Below are 18878 nucleotides of genomic sequence, written 5' to 3' on the forward strand. Positions count from 1 at the left end.
AGACACAGAGACATGGGTTCTATATCTGGGTTGGGAAGATCCCCTGAAGAAGCAAATGAATGGCAACCCACTCCAGTATTCTTGCTGGGAAACTCCATGGACAGAGGAGCCTGGCAGGCTACAGTCTATAGGGTCGCAGAGAGTTGGACACAACTGAAGTGACTGAGTATACATGCATGAATACTGAAAAATGTTCTGAATGTAACAATTAATGTTCTTTTACTGAAAATATGAGAAAATAAGAATACATATGTATATGGTGGGAAAGATGAGGGTCTGAGGATCTCCAGACAGCAAAATTATTTCCCAAATCATTTACTAACTGTAATAAAATCTTCTGTCACCCAACATGCTCCTAGTAGGAAAATAAGGAGACAATCATTCACCTGTGCTTTAAAAGTTAATTTATTGGCTCATTGCATATTAAAAAAAAACACACACACATTAAATTGACTTACAAAACATTTGCATTTCTTACCTAAAATCTTTTCAAGATAATTTGCTTCCTCATAAATCCACCTATATACCATTTTAAAATTAAGAGTATTAAATATTTAAGATTTCTTTTTACAATATAGAGACTCTCCTGCTTAAAAAATACTTGAAAATGTTAAGTGTTGTCAATTACTCCTTTTAAAAATTGTTCAGTAGAGATTTTCACAAATTAAATTCATCTTACTCAAGAAAATATTATAAACAAAGTAAACATTTAAGCCAAATATTTCCAACACCAATGATCACTGACTCAGATTAACACTCTGAAATAGAGTAAGTAATAGAAACATTAGAGAGTTTTATGTGATCACCTACTGTAATTTAAAATAATGCTACAGGGAACTTAATCTTGGCTTGCTAACTTTTTCCTAATTGAGCATGTGAATATGAATACCTAATAATGCAATTCGGTAAATAATGGCTTGCAATACTGGCAAATTTAATAGGTTAAATCAGTGTACATTCTCAGGGCGTATAATTCTTGTTTTAAAATTATTGATGTTATTTTATACTAAGATCAAAACCTAGATAATTTTTGTGCTTTGACCTTTGAAATTGTTTTAAGATTTCATGGCTCAATTAGAAGGGTTAGTTTATAGAAAGGGTACTCAAATTATTTTTCATAAGAAAATAAACAGAAGCAATCATGCAAATTTTGAGCATAGAAGCTCCTTTGCCTTAGACTTGTGACCCAAACTTAATGATAAAATTGACAAAATATAATGAAGTGTGTCAGGAAGGCCAAACAAGGCAGATAAAAGTTTCCAAATAGGTTGCTTACCAACATTCTTTATTTAGTGACAAATAGCTTTTTCCTGAATATCTTCAGAGCATTTAGTTTTTGCTAAATGATGCCTCAGTTGGTCACTGATATAAAATAATACTGCTAGTCATTCATTTTCTTCAATTTGACATTTAGAAGGGGGGCTGTAAAAATGAAAAGGGTGGGTTTTTACTATATGTAAAATACAGTTTTTAAAAAATTCTGATGCCTCGGTGACTGTATTTTGTTTTGGACATCTTTAAACATATAATCACAATACTGGATGTATATGTTTTGTTGTATCTAATTAGGCACATAGTAATTTCTCACTGCAGAACACATATTTGGAATGAGTGATGGAAGGTCAGTTAGAATGAGTGTTGAATCAGAATTTTAAAACAGTTTTAGGAAGATGAATTTATTACAACTACATTTATAATAAATTAGTTGGATATATACTGCTTTCTCTAATAAACTGTGTGTTCTTAAAGAGGGTAATCCAGTGCATAGTATCAGTCTAAGAGGAAATGCTCAATAAATGTTTGACTGAATAAATGACTAATCCTTTAACCAATAACAAAAAATGCTTCCCTTTAACAAATATATACAAACAGTTTTTAATTTAAAAGGCACAGCGTTGTCCAAGTATCTTCTTACAACTTTACATTTGGATATTGCATTACACTTTTCAAAATAAGTTCACACATCTTACTGTGTTCAATCCTCATAATGAACCCTGGCATCCAAAAGCCATATTATTTTTATTTTGCAAATATGGAAACACTGAGAGGCAAAGTGACTTGTTGATAATAGTAAATCAATTGTGTCATAGCTAAATTTCATGTCTTTTAACTTATTTCTCTATGACATTTATTCTATTCATAGACAATCTTTAATGACCAGGTTTAAGCCTGTCACAAGACTCCATCCATTCCTTTTATATAATATTTCCACCCTTAATTCCTTTCACTATAAATTAAGCAGAAATTAGAATGGAATGCTTTTCTGTGCTCTCTCTGCTATAGCAACACAGAAGTGTGCTACTAAGATGAATTTAATAATCTGGAGGTTTCCACATCAGGCAATATGGTGGAATAGAGGTCCTAGTACAAAACGAATGGGCTCTACTTTGTGGCAGGGTGGGATAAAGGTTGCAGCCCAAGGCGGGTAGGACATGTGTGCATGCACGTGTGTGTGGGTTTAATCCAAGACCTGTGCACAAAGGCAAGAACTTGCAGAGGCAACATCTTCAGTAAGTGACTAGAAAGAAACCTCACTCCACAGAGGACTGGGTATTCTTGCTTATCCCTACTCACAGGTTGCAATCTGGCTGACTTAGGGCCAGAACCCACCCTATCTATGCAGTTTCCCATGTGTGTGTGCTCAGTCGCTTCAGTCACGTCCGACTGTTTGTGACCAGATGGACCGTAGCCTGCTAGTCTCCTCTGTCCATGGGATTCTGCAGGCAAGAATACTGGAGTGGGTTGCCCTTTCCTTCTCCACCCAGGGATTGAACCCACATCTCCTGTATTGGAGGCGGATTTGTTACCACTGAGCCACTAGGAAAGCCCATGTAGTTTCCCGTCCCCTCTCATAATACTCAAGGTGAAATTTTAAATTGATCTGAATTTGATAGTAACAGCAGCCAGGTGAAAGCAAACACAAATTTTCTCTGGAGGTGTGAACTTTAAACTCGGGTCTTAAAAAAAAATTCCAGAGATAAAATTCCAAAGAACGAGTCCACTAAACAAGCAATTCCGAGGAAGAGTTAAAAGAAAAACAAAATACAGGATCAGACCCATAAAACACTGATGATGTGGAAATACCAGATATGAATATAAGTTTCTTAATATATTTTTAAAATGAAAGAAGATATTGAGTGTATGATGAAGGAACAAGATACTATCAAAAATGACCAGGCAGATAGAGAATTCTCAAATTGAAAATGTAACCACTAAATTTATCAGACTCAGGGGAATTGAAATCTGAAAGCTGACAAATTGACGGCTGGCACCCTGGCTCAGATCAGCTCTGGAGACCCCATAGAAGGGAGAGGGTAGTGAGGATCTGAGTGTGAAACACAAGAAGTCTAGAGCATCTCAGAGAATGGAGGCTGTCACAGACTGTTGTCTGTGTGTGTGGGTGTAGGGGGGTGGTGCTGACGACAGGGCTCATGGCAGCCCAGGGCAGAGGGGGGGCATGCAGTAGTGAGAGGATGGGTAGGGGCAAGAGTTTTAGGTTCTGCTTTGGCCTTTCCCCCAGATTAACTGTCCCACCAACATAGTTTACATCACTGGGTGAATAGAGCACTGAAACATCATGGGTACACATTATGAGATACTACACAGTAGTTAGAAGTAATAGATCAAATACATATAAAGTAATACTTTTAAAGTATAGTGCTTAGTAAAAAATTAAGAAGAATATGATGTATAGAATAGACATTTATGAAAATTAAAAAACACATACACCCAAGATAATAACATATGTTTTATAAAAACACCTACAAATAAAAAGATACATACCAAACACAGAATATTTCCTGATGATGGGGAAGGGTATAATGGTAGGGCTTAGGGATAGAATAGAATGAGTAAATAAAGCCTTGTTTGGACCAATTATAATTGTGTACCGTGAACTAAGGGGTATAAGGCATGTGATCACTCAATCCTGTGAACCTGAGGTTAAAATAAAAAGACAGAAGAAACAAACCCAATGGATGAGTTAAAGAGTAGAATAAACTGAAAGCGATATAAAGATCCAAAGAAATGGCCTAGAATGTAAATTAGAGATAAAAAAAAAAATACAAGGGGAAAAGGTCAAACCACATGGACTGTAAACAAGATACAGAGCTGAAAGAGGAAATTTTCAAAGAGATAATCGTGAACATTCTACGCTTGATGAAAGGCACCATGGCATGCAAGCACAATAAACAGAAACTAAGAGCATCAAAGACAAAGAGAGCACGTTAAAGCTGTCAGAGGAAAGAGGTAGACTACCTACTGAATAATTAAACCGAATGAAGGCTACGCTCTTAACAACATGAGATATCAAAACAGGAAAAAAGGCAAACTCAGGAATGAGGACAAAAGGAAAGCATCTTCAAATTGGCAAAAACAAAGTTTAGACTGACAGATCTTCACTAAGGAGCATTTAGTGCATGAACTTCAGGAAGGAGAAAAATAGATGCTAGAAAAGCTATTAGGCTACTAAATATGGTTCAGTATTTTATAATGTTATTTTAAAGATAAATTTCCTTTTCAAAAATGAAAGCAAATTTCTGAAATACTAGAAGTTTCAATGAAATAACTAGAACTTATAACTAGAAGTTCCCATGAAATAACTGGGCTTATTTACCTGCTTTGCCTGTTTATATATGGCATCAGCATTCAAGTTGAATGACAAACCATCATTTGGCAATCTGATATTAGCAATCTTTGAATCATCCAGCCGATGCTGCATTTTGGCATATGGAATTATACTGCATTACATAATGGTGTAATTCAAATACTACAAATCAAATCCCAGTCCAAGAGGTGAGGCATCAAGAACAAACACTGCTCTCTAGTTTCTCAGTTGATATAAATCGAAGCATTCAGGAACGTTAATTACAATACCGGCATAACCCTTACAGTTTACACTGGAGTCAAATGCTATAATCAATCCTGTAATGATCTCAACATTTACTCCTACAATAAACCTAATACTAATGTCTAGGGCAATTGCTGAATATATAATAGGTTTTGTGTGTTCTTATACTGATAAATCTTACCAGTATCTAACTTGAACATGAGTAGCCTTATATAACAAGAAATTTTGTTTTACTGAGCCACAGTATACAAAGTAATAAAGTACATTTATGGATGATTAAATATTGAAGTGAAGTTGAAGCATTTAATCTACTGCAAACCTCATTTAATGCAAACGTACCCCAGCAATATAGATATTATTGATATTATACTTGAAGGGAACATTTTCATCTAGTGTATCTCGTGGAAATTTAATTTCCTTCTTCTCTGAGAACTTGGAATTTGTTAGACTGTGTCCATTTACAGCATAAATTTCCATTAGTACATAAAGCGTATTTTTACATATTATAGAAGAATTTTTGACTTAACAAAATCCCACAGTGTCAGATCTATTACTGTGAAGGCACACTTACAATGACGTTTGCAAATCACAATATGTAGAAACTTAAAAAAAGCTACTTTAAATTTATTATTATGTTGATTTTGATGTCCATTTTCATGCTACCATCTTTTTTTTATGATGGGTTTTGTGATCAAGTATAGATGGGACTGATCTCAGATCAAATAGAAATTGGCATTTTTAAAACAAACAAAGCAATTACACTTGAAGAAATTAAAAACAAATAGATGAACTGAGGACATTTAGGTTAGTTTTCTAGATAGATTTCTCTCCTTTCCTTTTAGCTTAAGATTTTATTTTGTACCTAAATAAAACATCAGAGTCTGGGTAAGGAATACCAAACAAAAAGCGGCTATAGTTTAGTTCTAACGGCTTATTATCAATTATTTCTAAATCAAAGTAAGTTAAAAGCACAACCAACAATTGCTTTATTTCAACCATGGCCAAAAATCGGCCTGGACATTTGCTGACTCCCAATCCAAATGGCAAGTGGTAATACTTCAGCTTTTTCCCTCTTTTAAAAAAGGTGGTTTTCTTCTTACCATTTTCTGTAAAACGATCAAATCTAAACTCCTGTAAAGAAGAAAACAGCATGTTAAAACAAAAAAATTCCATGAAAAAGTTTGAGTTCAGTTCACAAGGATGCTAGCTCTCCTTGCCCATCTTAAAAGGTTTCTTTTAATGTAGCAAACGAAAGTTATGACCAACCTAGATCGCATATTCAAAAGCAGAGACATTACTTTGCCAACAAAGGTCCGTCTAGTCAAGGCTATGGTTTTTCCTGTGGTCATGTACGGATGTGAGAGTTGGACTGTGAAGAAGGCTGAGTGCCGAAGAATTGATGCTTTTGAACTGTGGTGTTGGAGAAGACTCTTGAGAGTCCCTTGGACTGCAAGGAGATCCAACTAGTCCATTCTAAATGAGATCAGCCCTGGGATTTCTTTGGAAGGAATGATGCTAAAGCTGAAACTCTAGTACTTTGGCCACCTCATGCGAAGAGTTGACTCATTGGAAAAGACTGTGATGCTGGGAGGGATTGGGGGCAGGAGGAGAAGGGGACGACAGAGGATGAGATGGCTGGATGGCATCACTGACTCAATGAACATGAGTCTGAGTGAACTCTGGGAGTTGGTGATGGACAGGGAGGCCTGGCGTGCTGCGATTCATGAGGTCGTAAAGAGTAGGACACGACTGAGTGACTGAACTGAACTGAACTGAAGTGCAAATCAGGTATGAACTTTCAAAAATCTCCAATGTTATTAGACATTTACTCCTCTCATATCAAACAGAAATCCAGACTCTTCTGTAGGACCTCTCTTCACATTTTTTCCTATGCTAAGTATAGAGGCAGTATTTCTGTTTTTGTTCTCTAAAATCGGTCTCGACTTAATGACACCTGACATACCAAGGCTGGGGGAAAGAGAAGGGCAAGGCCTCCACGGTTACTAGGGAATAGTGAATTCTACTGACCAGAGAGGCTGCTGGAGAGGGCAATGGCACCCCACTCCAGTACTCTTGCCTGGAAAATCCCATGGACGGAGGGGCCTGGTGGGCTGCAGTCCATGGGGTTGCTAGGAGTCGGACACGACTGAGTGACTTCACTTTATTTTTTCACTTTCATGCATTGGAGAAGGAAATGGCAACCCACTCCAGTGTTCTTGCCTGGAGAATCCCAGGGACGGGGGAGCCTGGTGGGCTGCCGTCTATGGGGTCGCACAGAGTCGGACACGACTGAAGCGACTTAGCAGCAGCAGCAGAGAGGCTGCTACAGATGGACAAGTAGGATGAGTTTAGGATTCAGTGCTTATGTTTGGATGAAACAGATATGAAATAATAAGATTCACATTAAGCACCAGAAAAGAAGAGCACTAAGATACAAAGTCTGTCTGGATTGCTTTTTGATGTTTTATTGACTTTCTTCTATGACAGTTCTCTTTATTTTTTTTTCTTTATTTTCTTTTATTTTATTTTAAAACTTTATATAATTGTATTAGTTTTGCCAAATATCACAATGAATCCGCCACAGGTATACATGTGTTCCCCATCCTAGACCCTCCTCCCTCCTCCCTCCCCATACCATCCCTCTGGGTCGTCCCAGTGCACTAGCCCCAAGCATCCAGTATCGTGCATTGAACCTGGACTGGCATCTCATTTCTTACATGATATCTTACGTGTTTCAATGTCATTCTCCCAAATCTTCCCACCCTCTCCCTCTCCCACAAAGTCCATAAGACTGTTCTATACATCAGTGTCTCTTTGCTGTCTCGTACACAGGGTTATTGTTACCATCTTTCTTAATTCCATATATATGCGTTAGTATACTGTATTGGTGTTTTTCCTTCTGGCTTACTTCACTCTGTATAATAGGCTCGAGTTTCATCCACCTCATTAGAACTGATTCAAATGCATTCTTTTTAATGGCTGAGTAATACTCCATTGTGTATATGTACCACTGCTTTCTTATCCATTCATCTTCTGATGGACATCTAGGTTGCTTCCATGTCCTGGCTATTATAAACAGTGCTGCGATGAACATTGGGGTACACGTGTCTCTTTCCCTTCTGGTTTCCTCAGTGTATATGCCCAGCAGTGGGATTGCTGGATCATAAGGCAGTTCTATTTCCAGTTTTTTAAGGAATCTCCACACTGTTCTCCATAGTGGCTGTACTAGTTTGCATTCCTACCAACAGTGTAAGAGGGTTCCCTTTTATCCACACCCTCTCCAGCATTTATTATTTGTAGACTTTTGGATCGCAGCCATTCTGACTGGTGTGAAATGGTACCTCATAGTGGTTTTGATTTGACAGTTCTCTTTAGAATGAGTGTTCCTTGGGTTAACTCTCTTGGTTTCTGATATGTTTTCATAAACAAGTAATATTATTTGTTACAGAAAATTATGGGACTGGTTTATGGAAGGTGTTTGGTCCGCCATCTTAATTTACTCTCAGTTGAGTTTCTGAGAGGACACTGAGCGACCTTATTTCAGCCCATGGTAAATTAAACCATTGATTAGATTAATGCACGTGGCATGCATGACAACGACGAAGTCTGTCCTGTATGCCGTGCTCATTAGCATTAGACCTGCTCAGCACACAACTTTGCCATGAACTATGAAGCCAGAGGCAAAGAAGCAGGTCAGACCGAAGGCATTCAGATTACAGCAAAAACCCCACAGTACAGATAGATTCTGACTCTATCACAAATGATCTAATTTTCTCGCTCAACGCCAATATTCATGTCAGTGAAACCATTTCCTTTAAAAGTATTGGTTTTACCCTCATTTACCTAGGATACTGATTTTGATAACTAATTAAGCTTTTAAAACACGTCTTGGGTAGTTTCTATTCCACCCCTGCCCCGTAAACTTGCAAGCTGATGAGATCATAATGGGAAAATTAATCTGCATCAGAATGCAAGCATATTTTGCCATAGAGAGTTCTGGGATATATCTGAATAGGATCTACCAGTGCTAACCTATAAATACCTGTCCATCCTTGGAGCATGGATAAGGACATTCTCTGTGGACATCGACTTTGTTACTAGAGATGGAATTACAACTTGGCACTGTATCTCAGTAAATCTTTTTTCGTTACTGGAGCCCAGGCCTGCCTGCCTGAGTTCAATACTGCAGCTTCCTCCTTCTCAGTGACCAATCTAAGATTGTGCTCTTCTCAAGAGTTCTTTGCCTAGGCCAAACCAGTGGATATCACTTTTACATTTGAAAAGCTCTCACTGCAGTCAGTCTCATAGTTTAAGTCAGAATATACAGAAGGAAAATTTAGCTTGAGTTATGACTTCATAGTATGCTGATATCATAAATAAGCCAGACACTGTTATGGCATCTTGATTTTCTTTTGTATACATGGATATACAGCTGAGAAGCCACAGTGACCAACAAAAAATGCCTAAATCTTCCTTCTCCCCTGCCACCTTCAGCGAGTGCACATGCAACTCCCTCAGACTTCTAGTCAATCAGTAATATCACTTGTCCAATTTTCCATCACCTCCCAGTCAATTTCCTCACAATAAATATCAAAGAAATTCCTATTTAGTTGTTTATATTATGGACCAAGAAAGGAAGAGGCCAATTTCTTTTGTTCTGTGGCTACCATCAAGCTCAAAGGCAATATGGGCATACATAGCAATTTTTTTTTTTTTTGATGTGGACCATTTTCAAAACCTTTATTGAATTTGTTACAATACTGCTTCTGTTTTATGGTGTTTTTTTTTTTTTTTTTTTTGGCCATGAGGCATGTGGGATCTTAGCTCCATAATCAAGGATTGAACCTGCATCCCTTGCATTGGAAGGTGAAGTCTTAACCACTGGACTGCCGGGGAAGTCCCCATAAATAGCTTTTTGTGTTAAAATTTCTTTTCAGTCTGTCTTCCTTTGCCAGGACATGGAGAACCTGAGCAGGTTCCATGTTATTAGGAAGGGCTTGTGACAGCTGCTAGAAGTATAGTCTGTTTTGTTTTTTTAATAAAAGAAGGGGTATAATAGTCTCACTTCAGAGATTTTGAGGTCACAGCGACATAGAACAAAAAGTCAGGAAGCTTGAGATGCCGTGATCTTTGATCAGGAACACGATTAAAATAGGATCCATCACATGGCAGTACACTGCCATAACAGTTCAGTGCTACACAATTAAGGGACTGTTAAATGCAGTATTATTCAATGGATGAGAAGAGAACAATCCTGAGAGACAAGCATTAGGCACCCAGATTCCCCACGGCTCCTCTGCTGATTGTCTACTCCTCCACTGGTTGCTCCCCATTATCATTCTTCTGTGTGACCTACTGAGGCACCCATCATGGTGATCATGTTGCTCCAGCCTCTGACTGATTCCGGACAGGGTGTGTGAACCAGTCTCTCAGGGCTACAGGTGAAGAGTCTGTGGGGCCATCTGGGAGAATGTCCCTTCTCGTGAAGAAGGAAACGTAGTGAAAGGGTTCCCCACTCTTCCTACTCTGGATCTGGTTAGATGAGAATAAGATCCCTGCAAGGCCGCAGCAATTCTGTCACCAGGCTGAAGACGAAGCTAACCCACAGGAGATGGCAGAGCCAAGAACTCCCAAGATATGAGACTCGTCACACTGTCTTATTTATCTCTATATTTTCAAAGTCCCCACCGGAGTGCTGTGCACATAGTGAGGTTCTATGTATGTTTGTTGAATTAATGAATAAATACATGACAATAAAGTATATTTTAAAAGCAATCTTCAAGCTTTTGAAGAAAACAGAGATATTGAATGAGTAAATAAAGATGGGAAGAATGAAGAGTAGATGAATATTCAAATAGAAAATGTTTACAAATAGAAAGTGGTATACTATTTAGCGCTAGAAATAAAGATTGGGTAGACGATACAATTTCCTGGATAGAGAAGAATTTTGGGTCTGAGTGACTGAGGAACATTGCATAACACCCTAATCTGAGTTCTCCAAATTTTATGTTTAGTTCAAGTCAACAGCTTTTTTTTTTTTTTTAAGCATTTCCAGCATGTGAAGGAAGTACTAAAGTTTAAAAAGGCATAGAGACTTCCCTGGTGGTTAATAGTGGTTAAGACTCCATGCCTCTAATGCAGGGGTGTGGGTTTGATCTCTGATTGGAGAACTAAGACCCCACATGCTATGTGGTGTGGCCATGAAAATATTTTTAAAAAGTAAAAGACATAAAACATAGTCTTGTTGGAGTAGTTATAGGTGTTCATATCCATATGATCAGCTCTTGTAGTCACTCAATTCATCATTTTGGGTTTAGGAATCTGGATTAGATAAAAGATATGACTTTCTAGAAATAAAAACTGTCACTATTTTGAATGTATGACTAAGAGGCTGCACACTTGCCCTGGTTTATAGCCAGAGCTCCTGGGAGCAAGATGACTAAGTACAGAGATTTCTTTTTTTATCTCCGTGACTTGGATTCCAATCAGTGGTGCGCTGTGGCCAGTTTGTACCAGTAAGAAAGGGTACACATCTCTTCCCCACACTATGTTCAGGGTCTTCACATTGGTAGCAGGAAATCAGTGAAGATGAGAGCGTTTACACCATGACAATTGACAAAATCAGGGTTTTGCAGAGTGCTGGTTTGCCAGCACATTGCTGGTTCCAATATGGTAGGAATGCAAGTGCCAGTTCACTAGCGGAGCAGAAATCCTCTCAACACGGAGCATGTGGTTATAAGAACACAGCCGCATCATAAGGACTAATCCCTAAATAATAAGCTCTTAAGGACACGGGCCTTTGATATATCTATATCATCCATTATGCACATCAATGTGCTTTCTGGATAGTAGATGCTCAATATAGGTTTATTTTGTTGAAATGTACTAATGGCACAATCTATATTCCAGTTTGAGAGACACAAAATCATGAGACTGTTTTCACATTTGTCATGATCTGTGTATTTTAATAACAGTGACAATAATCTGAAGAATATTGATGAAACAATTTTTACGGTAATTTAGAATTTTTTCAAGGGCTTTCAAACTCATTTATCATTTTTTAATCCCTGCGCCCCTGAGAAGTAGACTGGGAAGGCTTGTATGACATTAACTCAGAGCTTTGGGGTTGGTAGGGGGTACTCCAATGGCTTTGTAATTACTTTGTTTCACTGTGTCTTTCTTTAGAGGCTATTTGGTTATAGAAATGCATCACCATCTAAAACGTTGGCTCTTTCTTCCTATGGGCCAGCTTCCCTTTATACCTTAGCACCTCCACAGAGAAACCAACCAATACATTTGGTCTTCTCCACAGCTCTACTTTTGGATGCTTCATTTTGCCAGAAAAGTAATCATCACCATTTACTAATTACTTGAAAGCCAGTGGCTAGAATTCTGGTTGACAATTGACATAAATTTGAGGAAGCTTCCAGAAAATTTTAAAGGTACCCATTTAAAAAGGTACCCATTCCGAGTTAATTAAGAGATCATCCAGACTTTCTTGGGTGGCATTTAGATGGATAAAGAAGGAAGAACAAAGAACTGGGAAGGGGGGGGGTTTCCTTTGTTCTCGCCCACTGTTTTAAATTTCACTTGCCAATCTGTTTTCCCACATCAGCATGTGCCACCTGACAGGCTAACATCACAATAAGCTAAGGAACCCACATTTAGGAAAAAATAATTCTTGGTACAGGTTACATGCTGGTAGCTTATAGGCCCAATTAGGTATCCAAACATTTTTTGTTTAGCCCACATTGTGTTCAGACTTAATTTTTCCAAACATTTAAAAATTCTAACTTTCACCCAAAAGTCTGTTTTTGAAGTTTAAAAAACTAATAATAAAAATGACTTGATTACATCAGGTCTATGTGCTAATAAGAACTGAGGGTTGGTTCAGAAGCAGCCAAATGATCTCACATGCCTCTTGGGCAGTCCTTTCACCAGAGTTTTTACCACTCCCAATGGTATTGCAATATTTACACACAAGCCACCCTATCTATTGGATCTAATTAGGCCCAGGATACATTTGAGTGTGTGGTCTCTGCAGTGATTTAACATTTTAACTGAAGTATAATTTCACTTTCAGAACACTCACCCATCTCAGCACTTCCTATTTGCTTCCTTCTATGGGTACCCTCCTGAGTGCCAGGCACTGAGAAATCAGAGAAGGTTGAGGACAGGCTCTCTCTGCTCCAAGAACTTATAGGATATGGGCACATGAGTAAACAAGTCACTGCAAGATACCGTGGGCTGTGCCCCCTCACACAGACTACACAGGCCAGAGGGAGCAGTGGCAGATTCTCTGAGGAATGATGTGGAAATCAGGGACCTTGTCAAAGATGGTGACTAAGAGAGAGTCTTGTGAAGTCAACTGGAGTCTCTCGGTAGACAAGTCAAGAGGGACATTCAACAATAGACAGATGTGTGAGGAAAGAGGTGCCCTGCTTTTAGAATAGTCTAGGGTCTCTTGGGCTTGAACATCCTGAAACCATGCCTCACTGGTTGGGAGCAACCCATCTTTTGCTGAAGATTCTCAGTCTCCACGTTCTCCAAGAATAACTGTACTTATATCTGGAGTTCGTCTTTTCCATGATTTTGGCCTAACAGCTAGTGGTTGTTTTCTGTATCTAAGGAAGGCCAGGTCTTCCTATATCTGTCGGGTACCAAAGTCAGGCAGTGAGGAATATGAGCCTTTGATAAGCTCCTGGGACAATGCTGTCAGTGACAAATAACCAAGGACAGAACTTTCCAGAATTTTCTTCTCTTTTCTTACTCTTGGCACATGATGGTTTTAGGAATGGGCATCTGTTCTATGAGCATCAACAGCATCTACTTATTGTTATCCTAAGTTATTAAGCGCAATAGAAATCAACCCACGAGCCTGAGAAGAGTGAGTGCTCAGTAAACGTTTATAGAATGAATGATTATGTAAGACTTTGCCAAACATATAAAATTGGTTCTGCCCCATACCATTTTTTTTCTGTGCCAGTAGCTATCACATTTCACCATTCCACAACTAATTTCAAGGGAACAATATCACAACAAAAATTAGCTAGTTGATTTTAACATTAGTCAGGCATAACTGACTAAGTTTAAGTCTGGTAAATAGTACAGAATGCTCATCAAGTCAAGTTAGAGCTGTCCTAATGATGCTAACTCGGGGTTCACAGTACTGCAATTTTGTTCTTCCCACCAATTTAGTATGAGGCAAACCCTTCTGACTACTATTTATTATGTATAGTTTCGGGGTTGCTATTTAGCATTGTACAGAAAAAACATAATTGAGCACATTTCCAATGTTTACCTTTGATACTGGGTTGACAAAAAATTTTGTTTGGGTTTTTCCATAAGATGTTTAACTTCCTAAAAGTCTAATCCATGAGTCTAACTCATGGGGGCAAGGCTGGGGATACAGACGAGGAGGAGCCCAGAAATTCTTAATGACAGTTATGGTTGGGTAAACATTTATTATTTGTTGATGACTTGAATGTTGATTTTACTATCATGACATGAATGGTAAATTTAATGACAGTGGAATAATCACAAAATAGAAACACAAAGTGGAAATTAAACGAAAAATTGTAGATAAAAATGAAGCTGTTTTCAAATTCTAAAGTATTTTTCAAAGATTAGCTATTTACTTGCTTTATTTATTGAACATCTAACTATGTGTGGATTTTTTTTTTTATATTTACAAACGTGGAGATGAAGCTTGTTGTTTGCACAATGTTCATTCACTCACTAATACCCAACTTCTGATTTGCCATTATTAGTTAAGTAAGACCTCTTCTGAAACACACAGAAACTATATATATATTCTCCCCTCACTTAGGAAATTTTGTCTTTGCTGATGAAATAAATGCAAACTATCTCATTGTATTTGAAGTCTGTCCCTTTCTAATTAATTTTCAAAATTCAACCAGATTTTAAACCAGCTTGGCTGTCAAACACCTTAGAAATTGGGTTTAGAAGTGGTTCAGCTCTAAACTGCTCAGAAAGTGCATGGAAGTTTCTCTTTGAAACATGGTATTTTACATATAAAAACCACTGCAGCAACAACCTGACTCCCTGAGAAGCACAGGCAGAAGACTGCTTGCAATTTGCATGCAGGTGCTGAACCTCTGAAGTGGTATTAAGGGATGAGCCAGGGTGGATTAATTTCCAGTCTTTGATATTCATTAACTCCAGCTTCAGAAAAAAATACAAGGAGATGACACAATTACCCTCAGAGCTTCACCCGTGAGCAGCAGCTTTACAATCTCAAGTTCACAGTGCCATCCTAATTGATCAAGAAGGGGCACATGCCTTTAGTAAGAGGTGAAAAAGTAGAGAGCTTAACTATAGCAGTGATGGTATCGGACTCTGGGACAGTCAAGCCCACACTGGAAACACTTAGCACAACAGTCTACCAGTGTTTCTTCTCTAAGTGACCTGTCAACAGCTAGCCCTCCATGGTTTTGTAATACATCTCTGCCATGCAAGACTTAATTTTGGCCTAAAGTGACTAGTGTCCATTGTGGTATCAATGTTCATTTCACTTGATGAAACTAGAGTTTAGTCTCATCTCTGTATTTTTATTTATAGATCACAAAACCTTTGAAAGAGAGGTCCTTAAGAAAACCTCTCAGTAAATAGGATGGTGTTTCCATTGGAAGGAAAAACTGGAGTCATTAAGCTCTCTCAAATTCTTTCTGGAACAAGGTGGCAAAAGAAAGAGAGACCATGAGGGAAGGAATGTGCTTGCAGCATCTAAGAGGGAGCGATGCTGGCTGGATGTTTACTTACATCTGGAGCTTCAAAGATTTCAGGGTCGTGGTGTAAGATGGGAGGAAAGATGACGACAAAATCTCCCTTTCGCAGACAGCAGTCCTGGCTCTCTAAATGAAGTGTCAAGTCCTCTTGAACGAAACGAAAGATGCCAGAAAAGGAGCAGAGTCGCAAAACCTCGAGAATGGTACTTTCTGAAAGAAACAGGCAAGCATCATTTTTATTAAAATACGACTGCGTTTGAAAAGTACTCTCATTTAACCATCAAAGCTCATTACCAATAACTTCAATTGACAGGGAAATCCTTTCCCAATCAGATCCATCAGAGCAGCAAGAGGGAGTGGATGCGGGCTCTGGATGGGAGAGGAGGAGGGGAGGGGTGAGATAGTGTGGGGCATTTCACAGGCAAGACACAACTCTGCTGTACTGGGACAGAAAGTCATTAATTAGGATTTTTTTTGTAGGAAAGATTGATCTGCAAGACAGGAAAGCTGTGTTGGGGTACACTCTTTGGAAATTAAAACTGTATCCCAGTTAAAGTACACCCCTGGTGAGTTATTTCACCAACCTTCTGAAGAACAGCGATGCCTTCAAAGCCAGGCTTAGGCATTTAATATCCACTTAGGCAGTTAATAGTAAAATAATTGTAGTAGTGCTTTCTGAGACAGCTTAACACTTAATTTCTTTTATGCTAGCTGTAAATAAAATGTGAGTCAGCATTTGCTGGAAAAATTTCAAAGTGAAAATACTTTGAGAGTATTCAGAAGAAAACCAGATTTCTCTGTGGCATCCAGGGAAAATAGCCACCATCATAACCTGGAAGATTCCAGAAGCTGAATGTCCTTGCTTTCCCAGTGGCCTTCACCTTTTGCTCCTAGCACGACAGATTTTATGGCTAATTTCCGGCAATTTATCCTGGCAGTTTGAGGAGGAATTCCTTTGGGAATAATATGCATAATTTGCATAAATCATTCTGATAGCATGCACATCAGCATGTAGCTGCTGTCTAGGTCTGCATCTCTGCCTTCATAATCAAAACTGACTATGTTTTCACCAGCGCGAATGGGTCCTAGAATAAAAAGCTTGATTCTTTCTAATCAGCAATGTGAAAGAAGAGCTCCAAATTGAGCGTTTTCTCCCTCCTCCACATGGTAACAAATGGTTGTGTTTATGGCTTGCAGTTGAAAATCACACACACACACACACACACACACACACACACACACACACACACACACAGAGCCCAGTTTCTTAGTGTTCAGTAAAGCTCTGAAATGTAGAATGACTAATTATTAGATGATAGAAGCAGGCCACTCAGGGAGGGCTTGCATCAGCCAAACAAATAAAAATAAATGTTATTTCCCGAAAATTGAAATCTATGCACAGCTTGCATGGGGATATCTAACAGCTTTCGGGACCTTCTCCCAGGAGGTTTTTCCCTAAGCATGCATTTGTCTAAAGAAATGAGGCTGCGGTTCGCTCTGTGTGGCCAGTGTGGTGATTCGATGTGACGCACAGTGAGACCGTGCATATTCTTTTAGACTGCCTTCGTTATTATAATCAGGCAGAGTCAAATCGGTTTGTTGGTGATGAGGCCAGAAAAGAACTTTGGTTTTGGAACGGGGACTCTACTGCAGATAGCCACAAGGCGCCTGACACGACGGATTTCAGCTGGCAGGACACCAGCGACCAACATTTCCATGGTGCAAAGCAAGGGTCAGCTTCCCATGCGCTGCCGCTGGCTCTTGCTGAATCAACAGCAGCGCAGCATCATTTTAGCTTGTGGTGTGAAATGGTAGCTGACATATGCAGCAGAGCTGGGCACCCACCGGTCCAGTAGGGGTGCGGGAGGGAGAAATACAAAAGCACGGTAATTGCGGGCTGGCCGCTGCGACGGGGCAAGCATTGAACGGTCCGAATAACACGGTCAAATCCCATTGGCTGACGTGCTCTAGGGGAAGCGTGGCAGCTTGCGGCCACCACAGGATCACAAATGACAATCGGGCAAGCGTATCTTAGGCGGAAGTTAATCACAATAATGGAGCCCAAAGTGTGGCTTAGCGGTTGGATCGCAAATGACAAATCTGTTTTACCTTCCAGTACCAGTTATGTGCTTGAGATGAGGCTGGCTCTGGGTCTGAGCGGTCATGCGATCATCATCAGAGGACACAAGTCATGAACATTATTATCCTCAGAGGAGAGGGGGCGCTTCCATGGCTCTGCGTCACAAGGTACAGACACAAAAGCCATAGCCTCGCTGCGGGCCCCAGGAAGAACACGGGCAGGGCTATACGTTGAGAAGAATGACAACTGCACAATTAAAAAAAAAAAAAAAATTGCAGCCTCGACTTGTAGTTGTCATAGTTGAGCAGACACCAGCCAGTGCCACTGACAGACCAGCTGGGCCTTGGGAGGCCGTCCATGCCGCACCAGGAGGTAGAGTAAATTATCCTACACGCCAGAGCAACATCTGTTTCTGTGCTAGTGCCGAACAAACAAGGCAATTGAAAACATACCAAGGGATAACCAAGCAACAGATGAACATGACCCTCATTTTTTCCCCCTTCTCACACTCGAGGTGCTAAACTTCATTGTGCAAGCACTCCACGAAAGAGGGGCCAGGTTGGTTTGAGAAGGTGTTGTCAGAGAGAGTTTACATATTGCCAAAATGGAAAGAAAAGCCTGATAGTATTGTTATTCTTAGAATCTTCCTTCCCCCCTTCTATCTGCATTTCTTTTATACCAAAGCTAGCACTCAGTTCTCAATTCGCTCTAGAATTAAAAAAAAAAAAAAAAAAAAAACTTTCCATACACTTATAAATATTCAGTCTTTAAACCTAATTTGCTATACTTAGTTCACATGCCTTCAAGCATTTGTCTTCCAATTTCCACTGAATAAATGCGTACTAATGAGAACTAGAGCAAGCTGCTGAGGCAAAGCTGGGTGACTTGGGTCTGGCCTGCCACCAGCTTGTGATAGGCGGGCAAATTGAGTTAAAATGAAAAGTCTTGTCAGCTGAAATTCAACATGGTAGCCAAACAGCAAGCTGTCAATCATTCCAGCCAAAACAAGGGACTGCAGGTAATAAAAGGTCATCGTGATCATTAGTGCACTTGGCTTTCATAGGCAAGTTAACTTTAATTAAATGTGATCTCTATCTGTAAATGTTTTATAAAACTTATTGTGCATAATGGGTTGTTAATTTATACTTACATTTAGCAGGTAATGGGACCCTCTACTTACTAAACGCACTGTAGAGAAATG

At 39.2% G+C, this 18878-nt stretch overlaps 1 protein-coding gene across 1 annotated transcript in view; it reads right to left on the bottom strand.

Annotated features, from left to right (window-relative positions):
* Window positions 1-389: 389 nt before the first annotated feature.
* CYP7B1 (cytochrome P450 family 7 subfamily B member 1) overlaps window positions 390-18878 on the bottom strand; it is a 175256-nt gene continuing 156767 nt past the window's right edge. The window contains exons 5-6 of the mRNA XM_019973913.2: window positions 15632-15807; window positions 390-5980 (exon numbers count right to left, since the gene is read on the bottom strand). Of these exons, the coding sequence (XP_019829472.2) occupies window positions 5693-5980; window positions 15632-15807 (464 nt within the window). The 3' untranslated portion in view covers window positions 390-5692. The remainder of the gene's footprint in view (window positions 5981-15631; window positions 15808-18878) is intronic.

Source organism: Bos indicus, chromosome 14 (assembly GCF_029378745.1).
Source record: "Bos indicus isolate NIAB-ARS_2022 breed Sahiwal x Tharparkar chromosome 14, NIAB-ARS_B.indTharparkar_mat_pri_1.0, whole genome shotgun sequence".
NCBI lineage: Eukaryota > Metazoa > Chordata > Mammalia > Artiodactyla > Bovidae > Bos > Bos indicus.